Source organism: Lepidochelys olivacea, assembly GCF_965140295.1.
Source record: "Lepidochelys olivacea isolate rLepOli2 genome assembly, chromosome: 8".
Taxonomy (NCBI): Eukaryota; Metazoa; Chordata; order Testudines; family Cheloniidae; genus Lepidochelys; species Lepidochelys olivacea.
The window spans coordinates 104,372,211-104,385,267 of NC_140418.1; the positions used below are offsets into that span (position 1 = coordinate 104,372,211).

General features: G+C 42.5%; 1 protein-coding gene across 5 annotated transcripts in view; it reads right to left on the bottom strand.

The window, feature by feature from the left end:
• MAST2 (microtubule associated serine/threonine kinase 2) overlaps positions 1-13,057 on the bottom strand; it is a 402,444-nt gene that overhangs the window by 191,677 nt on the left and 197,710 nt on the right. For all 5 annotated transcript variants that reach the window (XM_084637854.1, XM_084637856.1, XM_084637855.1 and 2 more), the window contains one exon: positions 3,705-3,736. In XM_084637854.1, the coding sequence (XP_084493980.1) occupies positions 3,705-3,736 (32 nt within the window). The remainder of the gene's footprint in view (positions 1-3,704; positions 3,737-13,057) is intronic.

Below are 13,057 nucleotides of genomic sequence, written 5' to 3' on the forward strand. Positions count from 1 at the left end.
GCCATCATGAGCACATCACACCTGCACTCTAATCCTGTCATTGACTCCAAATCAGATTGCATTGTCCCATGGCTAGGTCATGGCCTTGATCCTGTCCATCAAAACAATCAATGGGTCAGGACTCAGCTACATCACTGACTGTGTCTCCATCTATTACCTGTCAATATAACTACATTATGTTGGGACAATGAAGCTTATAAAGCAGAAAATATCTGAAAATAAAGTGCTCTCCGTCAAGGACATTCAGGTGTGGGACAAATTTCCAGAAGAATTTAGAATGATCCTAAGCCTACCCATCTTTAAAGCACAATGCAAGATCTTCTCTGACATACCGTTTCCACCATTACAGGAATCATAATTTTTTAAAAAAATTATTTTCTGAGCAGAGACTCTTTAAATCAGGGATGGAAGAACAAACAGTAGACTCCATAGATCTTGCAGATTTAATTTATATGGGGAGCACTTCAAAACTATAGTATTAACAACTCTGAGATAAACAAAGATTTTTGAGATCTACAGATCCACAATGCTCTTTCCATTGAGCCATACAATTCTAATTGGTTGATAAGGGCATTTGGATATCAATCAGAAATAAATGAAAATCACATTATAGTACTAACTTATGAAACTAAACAAAAGTAAACCAATTCAAAATAACTAGGTCTGACTGACTGCACTTCCTATAGTTGCAGGGAATACAGTAAAATAATTTAGTCAGAGCATCTTTACAAGAAGCATATTGAACACTTTGAAAATCTCTATTCTGCTAAAAATTGAAATCACATGAGTAGCGGTTATTCTTGCCCTTTGCAGTTTAGGGTTTTGACCTTCTAGATACAGAGGCTACATAAGTTCTCTTCACAGAGGTAATCAAAAAGAAAGGATTGAAGTAACTGAAGAAAGGTACTTTACAAACAATTCAGCAATATCCATAGTTACTAAATAAACCATCATAAACTGTCAGTGCCTAAAGACCTGAGCACAGTGATATTGTTAATACTGTTAATACTTATAATAGCTTTATATTGTACCCATCTCCATACTTGACCAAGAAACAGGAAAAAAAACTTTGGAATCCTCCACTCCAGATCAAAAATGCTTTGTGCCAAAAATCTGAATTGTTACATTAAGGTAAAGGCTACAGATGAATAACTAATATCAAGTATTTGTTTCACTGGATTGTCTCCAAATACTTGTCCAAGTGCTCTTATTCAATCACTGTCTTTACTTTTCCCAAATCATATAAGCAATAGTGTTCCTAAAATCTAATACAAATCTAGCTAAGCTGGTCTAAAAAGTATACTGATGGATAATTGATGTATGAGTCCTGTGTTCTGTTTTGTTTTAAGTAACTGAATTTAACACCATCATATGACTTCAACAAAAAGATTCATTCATGCCTCATTAAAAAAAGCCTTTTTACCTAGTCATATTGTTCAACAGTGAATCACAAGCACCACACAGCACTTTCCAAACATTACTCCTTATACAAAGAAGAGATTTTAAAGAATAAAAATTCAAACTCGTTTGTTACCAAAACCTGAAATCTAAGACAGCTTATAAAAGGTAATCTAAGGAACTGACTTTGCTTCTGTGATATGCAAACTTTAGGGCTTGGTTTTTAGTTAGAAGGCTATGACTTTAAGCTTATTGTAGGTTTAACTGGCACACTTGCATATTCTTTATATAATCCAGCCACTATGCAGTTTTATTCTACCACATACCAGACCACAGAAAACTAAGCCTAGCAACTGTTAAATTCTCTCAGAGATCATCACAAAACAGTCTCTCCTAAAACTCTGCAAACCTAAAGAGAGATGTTAAAATCAATAACTGGCTTAATTTTAAAAGTGCTATATTTTAAGAAATCTGCTTTTTCCAGTTTGCTGTTTTGTGGCAATACTTCTATCGTCTTGATTTCACAACAAAAACCTGGAGGGATTGGTAATGAGAATCTAGTTTTTTCACATCTACATTGTCCACACCGCAGTGAGCAAATGTTGTTCCCATCAGTGACGTGTGTGGAATTAGATTATTAAATCTCAGTACAAACCCCACTGGACATTTTATCCAGAGTACAAAGGTTGGGATTGGAAGCAACAGGGACCACCGTTGGCAGTCTCAACAAAAAAGGCAAGCACTGTCTGCTGCATAAATGCTGAACTCCCCACTCACTCCTGTAAGTTTCCTTCATGTCAGGTTTGAGCCCTACTGGCTAAGCTATTGAGTAGGCTTGCACTACCACTGGCTGTCCTCCACCTCTTAAAGATATGAACAGAGGACTTTAGTCTCCAATGTGGCACCTTTCAAAAACACTTTAAAAGCACATGAAAAATGTTAATGGAAAAAAAATATATCTGTCTCTGATAGCTCTGTGTGGATTCAACAGTTGAGAATCTGCAAGTATTTTTGTTGAATCAAGCCTTATGTAATCCTAGGGGAATTCTGCGCCACTGCACCTGTGCAGAATTTATGTCCCCTGTATATTTCTTTGCTTCCCTGCAGAAAAATGACTTTCTGATGGGGCAGCAAAGGTAAGGCACAAGAGTGGTCATGCAACCCTCCCCAGCAGTATGTTTTGGGTGTCCAGGGCAGCCGGTAGAGGCGTAAATCACTGGGGGGGGCAGGAGGCGGAACTGGGGAAGACCTAGGTGATGGCTCCTACTCTCTGCCGGGCTCAGCTGCTAGTCCAGGCTGGGCTAGGGAGGTCGGGACTTCCTCTTCCACTGCAAGGCATCAGGGGCAGGGCCAGACACTCCCCACACAGATTTCTCCCCCGGCTGCAGGAAGCTCTGCAAATTCCCCCACTCCCACACCCCGTTTCCTGTACCCATCACACCTCAGCTGCAGGGAGAAGGATCCCTGTAAAGGAAGCTACTCCCCCAACCACCCAATCCCTGTGCATCCAGACCCCCTCATATTTAGACCCTCCTGCCGAGCCTCCACCCTCAGAAGCCCCCGATAAGCTCCACTTCCCCTGCACCTGGAACACCCCAACAAGCCCCCAGCACCCAGATCCCCACCCCACCAAGCCCCAACCAGTTGCATCTGGATCCCCACCCTACTGAGCCCCACTCCACCAGCATCTGGACCCCCCATTGAGCCTCCCACATGTAGACCCCCCTCCAAGCTCTATCCCCCCACCACCACGGAGCCCCAACCACCTTCACCTGGACCCCCCTGCAGAGTCCCATTACCATCGCATCCAGAACCCCCAACAAGCCCCTGTGCATCCAGATCTTCCCCGCACCCGGATTCCCCACTGAACCGCCTGTACCCAAATTTCCCCACATCTCTCTCAAACTACACATGGATCCCCCCACAATAAGCCCCTACACACTTGGATCCTTCCTTGCTGAGCCTACCTGGTGCACCTGGCACAGAGGGGCAGGCCCCTGGGCTGTTTTGGGGGCAGGCCCCATCCTTGAACTCGGTCAGGGTTGGGTGCAACCTCACTGCTGAGTCTGTGTCGGGCGGATGGGAGGGAAGCCACACAGTGATCTCCCACCTCTGTGCAGCCAGTGGCCTGTGCTCCCCAATGCCAGGCGGGAGTCTCCATATTTGACAAATAAAATTTGCAGAATGTTGCAGAATTTTAAAATACCGTGCACAGAATATATATAGTAGAATTTTTAAATATTTTTGGCAGGGAATGCCGTCAGGAGTACTTATGGCAGCAATAGATGAAAAGTAATTATACTTACAAGCTTCCTCTTCTAGGGAGACTGAGTTCCTTCTGGAAAAAATACAAACAAAAAAATGAGAAAATTAATGAAGAAATATCTTAAATTAACTTCCTGTTTATCTAATCTAGTAATATTACTTTATAAATAAAATATTAAGGACCAGATTTTAAAAGATGTGTTCAAAAGATGGCAGCACTCCTAATTTGTTACCACATATATTATCATTGCACGCATAATATGATATTTGCATCTGTTTATAGCCAACTGGGCACTCAACTGGCCAGGTATGCACACAAATATTTGCTTTGACTGCACAATTATGGTATTTACAATTAGAAGCATACAATTGTATATAAATGTACTAACATCTTTGCAATAAATTCTATTCTGTCATACACAGTTCATCATTCTAGTATCTGAGTGCCTTCCCATAGTGCATCAAGCAACATGATAACATCTGTCATGTGTTTGTTCTCTTATCTTCTCCCTGGGGGAGAAGTGTGTGCAGTGGAGTGTTTCGTCTTGGAGTTCTTTTTAAATATACACATACTGCTATATGTTTGAGAAGACAACCTCAAAGAAATGCACCTTGCACTTAGAATCAGAACATTTCGCCATTAAACTGTAAAGATTACAAGACATGGAAATAGATAAATATTTTATGTAAATATTTATTTACATCTCAGGTAAGCACATTTATCTCTTTTTAAAAACATTTTACACTACTGCACTTTTAATATTTCACCACTAGATGGTATCATCATCTACTCAGAGTCCACCTTCAACAAGGCACACAAGAACACAAGAAAAAAGTCAAACAGTAAAGTTAAAGAGCCACACGTCTATTTAAAGGGAGGGTTTTTTTAAATAATTCTACTACTCCATCTTTTTTGATAGGATAATGTGAAGATAAATATCACATTTTAAAAAATTAAAATTTAATGATGTTATTAATAAGATCAAATGCAATTTATTCTAACTGACCCTAATATAAATCTTTAATTTACTTTTTACCATTTACAATTATTACAGCTGGAGCCAGCATATTTTCTGTTTGTAATGCTACTGAGTCCAGCAGTAGCAAGGGAGGGATGGAGTGGGAACGGGACCTGGGGCCGGGCAGGGGTAGAGTACCCCCTGGGAACTGAGGAAGTCGGCGCCTATGTTTAAAGACTTCAGAGTAGCAGCCGTGTTAGTCTATATCTGCAAAAAGAGAAGGAGGACTTGTGGCACCTTAGAGACTAACACATTTATCTGAGCATAAGCTTTCGTGAGCTACAGCTCACTTCATCGAATGCATGCAGTGGAAAAAACTTTGTGCTTAAAGTGTTATGTTTGTTTTTATTCTCATTTGTACCTATGGTAGTCACTTTTTGTTATCCATGAAAACAACATTTTTCTTGACCCATAATCTCTCTCTGAATTTGGAAATTAACACATTTTATTTTAGAAAAACACATGGTATATTACATACGATCTCTCAATGTAACACAATCAAATATGCCATGACTGAATTGCACTCTATCCCTATAGTATTCACATTCATTCTGTGATTGCGCTTAAATGAATACACTGCAATTATAGCATCAATATACAATACAGTTTTTCAAATTCAACACCTCTAAGGCCTTGACTACAACAGGGAGAGTAATCAGCGGTACAGCAATGAGTTTTTATATCCATTGTTCCACTATGTACCACCTCATATTACCCTCCTGAAATCTCCCTTCATTCCTACTTCGCAGACTCTCAGACAGCAATCCACCTGAAACTACAATCTTCTGTGCCCACTCAATAGTATCCTCCCTCCCCAGCCATGTCCCCTGACCCCCCAGCCATTGCTCCCCTGCTTAGCTGACTGAACCAGGAACAGCAGACCTGGTAGCTGCGCCGCTTCTCCGCCCCGCCCAAACAGGTTTTAAAGGCCCTACAGCCTGGAAGGGCCAAAGCAAGGGGAGCGGAGCTGGAAGCTCAAGGACTGCGAGCACCAGCGCCGCCAACTCTGCTCTTTCTGTTGCAGTTTCAACCCATTCACCATCAGCAATTCACTGTCTGCAGAGTTATAAAGCCAGACCCAGGGATATCGGAAGGAAGGGATTACTGGAGAAAGGACCAGCATATGTGGGGAACACAGCTGATGCAGAGGGGAATAGCATGGGGGGCAGAAACTGAAGTCTCAGCTGATGATCCACAGCAGGACAGCCATCTGAGACCTGCATTTAAGGAGCAGGAGTGCAGACATTTGAGGAGGCACATAGTGGGGGCACTGCACAAAGGGGCAGGGCAGGGAATAAGAAGGTACAAAAAGAGTGGTGTCGTAGTTGGTGAACTAAGGAGCTTTCACTGGTTGAGGAAACTGGAACGTCCATACTGGCACTCAGCTGATTGCATCTTTACATCTACAGGTTATCAGGATAACTTAATCACACAAAAGTACTTACATGTGGACTTAAGGCGCATTTCAATCATTCAGTTAAAGTACATTGCACTCGACTGACATTTCAAGTATAGACAAAACCTAACAGAAGAGCCTGACAATACTTCATGGAGATCTGTAGTTACCTATTTCCCATAAATTGGGATCAGAGCTTGGAAATTAGTTTTTGTAGGATAGCTAAGGGAAGCAAGCTTCAGTATATTAATTATGAAGCAAGTGTTGGTGACTAGACTTACTTTACCATGCTAATCCTGCCAAACATCACACAAAGAGAACTTGGCAGTACGTATTTATGCATTCTTGAAACAGTTCATATTTTAAAAGGCAAGATGATTAATAAAACACTGTCATGCTACGACCACCAAATATGACCTGGTATTTAGCTTTGGGTATAGTAATTCTTTCATTGTTCCACAACTCAATAAATCCTCTGAGTAACTGTGCTAATTATGTAAAATGTTTTCTTCCATATAAGACCTAACCCCAATTTAGAGTGAAACATCAAAGAATAGTAGATTCCATGCACAATCTGAAGTATCTGTCTCTGAGCACTTTAACTGTCAATACATAGATATATTATCCTCATTACCTCAGCCTAGCTCTGTGCCACCTGCTCTCAAGGTCGGTAATATAATCCTCTAAATGCATGTTTATTTTCAGTATCCTCTTACAAAAATGACAGACTGTCAATTTGCCTAGTTTTATTTCTCAAACTTTTTTCCACAGATGAAACCCATCAACAATTAGCATAAAGGATAAAGTCAAGTCCTGATGAAGTCAAATAACATGACCAACAACTGAGGTCTTATTCAACATGTTGCCTCAGAGAATTGAATTACTGAGAACAGAACCATTCTGGAATCATCCCATTCAATTAACTTATGTTCTCAAAAATGTGATTCATCAGGCTGTATCTTTACATACAGAGGAAAATGATATTAAATTAATTATCTGTTTTATTGAAAAGTAATAAAATTAACTTAGGGATTGTTTAGCAATACTAATTTTTTAACTTAATAATCACAGAAGGAGGGTGCAGTGTTTTAGTCATGTTGGGAGTAGGTGATGTATCACACTGTCTTCCTTTAATCACTCTTTATAAAAGCACCATGGAGAGAGATTTCATCATCACTTTATCTCAATATTGCAATTCGTCCTTGAATGTGTAACTGCACATATGGCACATACCCACAGGCAAAGTGGGATGCTAAAATGTGCTCTGAATGCACCATACTTTGGCCCTTTCAAATTAACTGAAAATCACCACCACCTGAATGTTCCCAGTTTCTGCCAGCACAGGCACCAGGGTTCCTGAGGCCTTTTCTACACTAGCGGGGTAAGTCGACCTACGTTACGCTACTCCAGCTACATGAATAACGTAGCTGGAGTCGACATAGCTTAGGTCGACTTACTGCAGTGTCTACATTGCACTGCATCGACGGGAGACGCTCTCCTGTCAACTTACCTTACTCCTCTCATTCTGGTGGAATACCAGAGTCGACCGGAGAGCGCTCTGTGGTCAATTTAGTGGGTCTTCACTAGACCAGCTAAACTGACCCCTGCTGCATCAATTGCAGAACATTGATTGCCGGTAAGTGTAGACATGGCCTGAGATAGCCTTTGACCCTGGAACTCCTATTTGGTAAGCTTATCCCCATCCAAGCTGAGCCACCAAACAAGATGATATAAAAGTATTTCTGTAGCTAGAGGGGAAAATACATTTTGCTTGGTAAATTAAAGATATTTCACAGATGTTGTAAGATCAACTGACACTCACTGACCTGACACCATGCACTCACATTTTAAATTTTTCCTTTGCTGACTGTAAGTATTTGCTTTAGGGTGCCCTATCAACCAGCAGGGGATTAATTAAATCTGTTTCTACACATAAACCACTTGCATTACAGAAATGATAATGAGGATTAGAATCTCCACTTCTGATGGAAAATGCAACCTGCCCATGCAAGGACATCAACTATAATCCATCCATCAGGCTGAAAAAGGAAGGAATTTTTCATGGTTTTAAAAAAAATCTAAGCTTTTCTTTCCCTGCAAGTATCTGTCAAGAAAATCTGCTACTTCTTACTACAGGAATATATATAAATGGATATTAAAAACAATACCTTTCAATTTCCTTCTCTCTAAAAATTAAAATATCATCATTTGAATTTGGTTGCCAAACTGCACTGCAAAGAGATTGAAACATCAATACTAACAACATGAGCATTTTAACAACAACATATCTATAAAATGAAATGTTGGATTAATTTGTGGTACACACTGCAGATGTTGATTTCCATAATTTACTATTTTATTGCAAAACTAAATAATTAAGGATTATATTGTTATATCACCTGATTAAATATAAAATATGCTTTGAAGTAAGAAAATTGCTACCTTAACACTTTCCAATACCACCTAAAATTAGCAATATTGAGAAGATGTAGACACCTGCAATACCATTAGCCCACACACTTTGGAGGTGCTTTGCCTGCAATAATGTTAATATATAATTAATATTATCATGGGTATTTCAGACCTGGCAGTGTGTTCTCTCACACACTTCTGCTGCTAGCCACATGTTGAATTACAATGTACCAGGATTTTCCTCCTCTTACAAAGCCTGCATTGCAGGGCCAGAACAGCAGCAGCAGTTTTAGGACAATTTGGTACTGTGGAAGGGCGATATTAACTACTGAAGGCACGGATCATAATGTATAATTTTATTATTATTCTAAATACCCACACACAAACCAACAAAACAATCAAAATAAGTTTGGGATTACTTTCCAAATTCAGAGTGGTAGCCATGTTAGTCTGTATCAAAAGAAAGAACAAGGAGTACTTGTTAGTCTCTAAGGTGCCACAAGTACTCCTTGTTCTTTCCAAATTCAGTACAGTCTCATGTCAGTAAGAAATATTATCATTTGTAAAATGTATTGAAACAACCAACTGGAAAAAGGATTGACATTCAACTGACAAATAGCCTCACTCCTCTAAAGAACGAGTTTTTGTCAATCCTCAAAACCATGAGTCAAGAGCTAGCACATAATATAACATGTAAATTTCAGCTTCCTCTCCCACTTTTTTTTTTTTTTTTTTAAATGCACAATGCTTTTAAGAACCCAGCGCTAGCAAAACAAAGAGCTTTCAGGTTTCCCTTCAGAGCTCAGTCACTATGAAATGGCTGGAAACTAGAAAAACATCTGTGTGCTAAAGGGTACTACCAGGGCAGCAACCACAGCCAAGAATTTACACCCACCAAGGGTCATCTACATATTATAGCAAATAGCCCTGGTAACGGTACAGCTAAGTATCAAAGTCAAACCCACTCACATAATCTGGCAAGACACTGTGGCTCCAAAAGCCTCCAATATGTCATTCCACTTACTTCAGGGTTTCATCAAGATTTTAAGGCAATCAGTTACCTATAGGGTTGCCAACTTTATAATGGCAGGTTTCAGAGTAACAGCCGTGTTAGTCTGTATTCACAAAAAGAAAAGGAGGACTTGTGGCACCTTAGAGACTAACCAATTTATTTGAGCATAAGCTTTCGTGAGCTGCTCACGAAAGCTTATGCTCAAATAAATTGGTTAGTGTCTAAGGTGCCACAAGTACTCCTTTTCTTTTTGCAACTTTATAATGGCACAAAACTGAATGCCCTAGCCCCACCCCCATTCACTACATTCCCCCTCCCTTGGTGGCTCTCTCTCACTGGGCTGGGGCAGGGCTTGGGGTGTGGGGGGGTGAGGGCTCCAGGCTGGGGGGGGGGCGAGGGATTTGGTGTGCGGGAAGGGGCTCTGAGTTTGGGGGGGCTCAGGGCTGGGGGAGGGGTTGGAGTGTGGGGGGGTGAGGGCTCTGTGCTGGGCGTGCAGGCTCTGGGGTGGGGCCAGGGATGAGGGGTTTGAGGTGAAGGAGGGGGCTCCAGGTTTAGGGGGGCTCAGGGCTGGGGCAGGGGATTGATGTGCAGGAGGGGATGAGGGCTCTGGCCTTAGGGGAGCAGGCTCTGGGCTGGGTCCAGGGATGAGGGCTTTGGGATGCAGAATGGGGCTCCGGGTTCAGAGGGGCTGAGGCACAGGCTAACTTCAGGTGGCTTCCGGGTCAGCGGCGCAGCGAGGGGGCTAAGGCAGGCTGCCTGTCATGACATGAGTTGTGCACGCCCCGGAAGCGGCCAACAGGTCCAACTCTGGGGCGGGGCGGGCAGGAAGCGCCGCACGCTGCTCTCGCCTGCCGTAGGCACTGTCCCACAGCTCCCACTGGCCGGGCTCAGGGTGGGGGTAGCGTGCAGAGCCCCATGCCTCCCCCGCACTGGCCAGGCTCAGGGTGGGGGTAGCGCGCTGAGCCCCATGCCTCCCCCCCATCTAGGACACGGACCTGCTGGCCGCTTCCGGGGTGCAGCATGGTGCCCCAGGACAGGTAGGGACTAGCCTGCCTTAGCACCACAGACCAGAGCTTTAACGGCCCAGTTGGCAGTGCTGACCGGAGCTGCCAGGGTCCCTTTTCGACCGGGTGTTCCATCGAAAACCAGACACCTGGTCACCCTACTTACCTAACTGCCAATGGTTCAAGAGTGCGTCTCAGAAGGTATAAGGGCATTTCCCTACTTGTTGTTCTCCCCCAGTATCTTATTTTTAAAATTAAATTAGTTAGCAAGACAAAATGACTCACTACACAATATTTTTCTGATATGGACTTTTGTTTTCTTGAACAGGTCTCGTCCTGAATACTATATTACACTATACACTACAGATTGTGCCCGACTCTAAACTGCCTGCACAGGATATTAAGAGGGACTAAGTCCTCAGTCTCCCTTTCCTGTCAAACCTCCCCACATCATGGCTTGGATGAGGTATGAGAGCAAGGACTACCTGCCCTGTACATTCCCAAGCAGGTGGGCAGGGCCTTGCCCCACCCCTTCAATGAGTCAGCCAACAAAGTTGAGCTGACAAAGGGGTGGCACAGATTACCTCCTCATGGGAGCAAGGAAGGGACAGGGAAGGAACTGAGATTCTCAGAGTCACAATTTCTTCTCAGGTTTCAGAGTAGCAGCCGTGTTAGTCTGTATTCGCAAAAAGAAAAGGAGTACTTGTGGCACCTTAGAGACTAACCAATTTATTTGAGCATAAGCTTTCCTGAGCTACAGCTCTCTTCATTGGATGGAAGTGAGCTGTAGCTCATGAAAGCTTATGCTCAAATAAATTTGTTAATTTCTTCTCAGGGCTCCTCCTCCTGGGACTAAGAACAAAGACTCAGTCTAGTCCTAAATTACCAGTAAAGAAGCAGGCTACTTCTTTTCATAATAAAAACAGTAGTTAAATAGTTGATCTCAAAAACCTTTTAGCTGATAATATTACACAATGGCTTTTCAAAATGAATTAACTTCCTCTCTGGACTCCCTGCCAGAGTTAAGAATTGCAGGTACAGTAACTTGACTGTGCCCTTTAGCTCTAATATAACCCTGCTGAATCTCTGAAGACCTCAGTAAACTAATTTACTAAAGAGAAATGGCAACCTGAGTGGCATGCTGAATGAAGGGCAAAAGAAATTTTGCTGCAACACATTTCAATAATGCCCTACACCTACCCCACAATATGACGACAGCATGTCAGAAAAACAGGTAGATTTGATCAGGAAGTCCGACTAACAAAATTTAGAGCTATGTTTTGAATACTAGCACTGCCATGTCTGACACACATAAGGCATGCCTGCCAAGCTTCTTTATGCAACAGATTTTATTTGAAGAGAGAAACACTCAAGAAATCAGTGTATGTAATGGCACATGTTTAGGAGTAACATTTATATTTATTAACTTGAGGAGAGTGCAATGTAGACATGTTGCATACATGGGGCAGAAGCAAAAGAACAGAAAAAAATGGAGTAGGATTGGCTCTAGACACACCTTTATACAGTAACTCCTCACTTAAAGTCGTGCCGGTTAACATTGTTTCATTGTTACCTTGCTGATCAATTAGAGAACATGCTCGTTTAAAGCTGTGCATTGCTCCCTTATAGGGTTTGCCTGCTTTGTTCACTGCTTGCAGAAAGAGCAACCCGTTGGAGCTAGCTGGTGGGGGCTTGGAACCAGGGCTTGGAACCCCTTATCAGCTCCCTGCTCCCCTAAATTCCCTGTACAGCAGCCGCCCAGCAGGCTATCAATTGCCGGCAGTTCAGCTGTCCCTCCCCACACTGCCATGTGCTGCTCCCGCCCTCTGCCTTGGAGCTGCTCCTGGGAGCCTCCGGCTTGCTGTGCAAGGCAGGGGGAAAGAAGGGTGCTAATGTCAGGGTGTCCCTCTCCCCCCCCCCTCGCTCCCGTCCCCCATCTCCATAAAGCGAGCAGGGGTGGGTGGGGATTCAACAGGGCTCAGGATGGAGGGAGCTTGCTGGCAGCAGCTGTCGTCTCATCTTGCTGATCTACTTAAAAAGTCAATGTACTTAGAGTTGGGTAAGCGTACTTAAAGGGGCAATGTGCCTCTCCCTCTCACACACACACACACACAGAGCCAGGGTATGTGTGTCTGTCTCTCTCTGCCATGCTGTCTCCCCTCCCTCCATTTGTGCTGCCTTGTAGAGTGTGAGGCTACATTAACATGTTAACCCTTGAGGGCTCAGCCAAGTACTAGTTCATCATTTAGCGGTAACGTATTCCCTGGGAAATAACCCACCCTCTTCCACCCTTGGACTCCACCAGCTCAACCAAACTTCACAATCATCTTTGCTGTGCATAATATTAAATTGTTTGTTTAAAAACATATACTGTATATATAAAATATAGTCTTGTCTGGCGAAAATTTTTTCCCTGGAATCAAACCCACCCATTTACATTCATTCTTATGGGGAAACTGGATTCACTTAACATCATTTTGCTTGAAGTAGCATTTTTCAGGAACATAACTACAATGTTAAGCAAGGAGTTACTGAAGAATCATAGAAATGT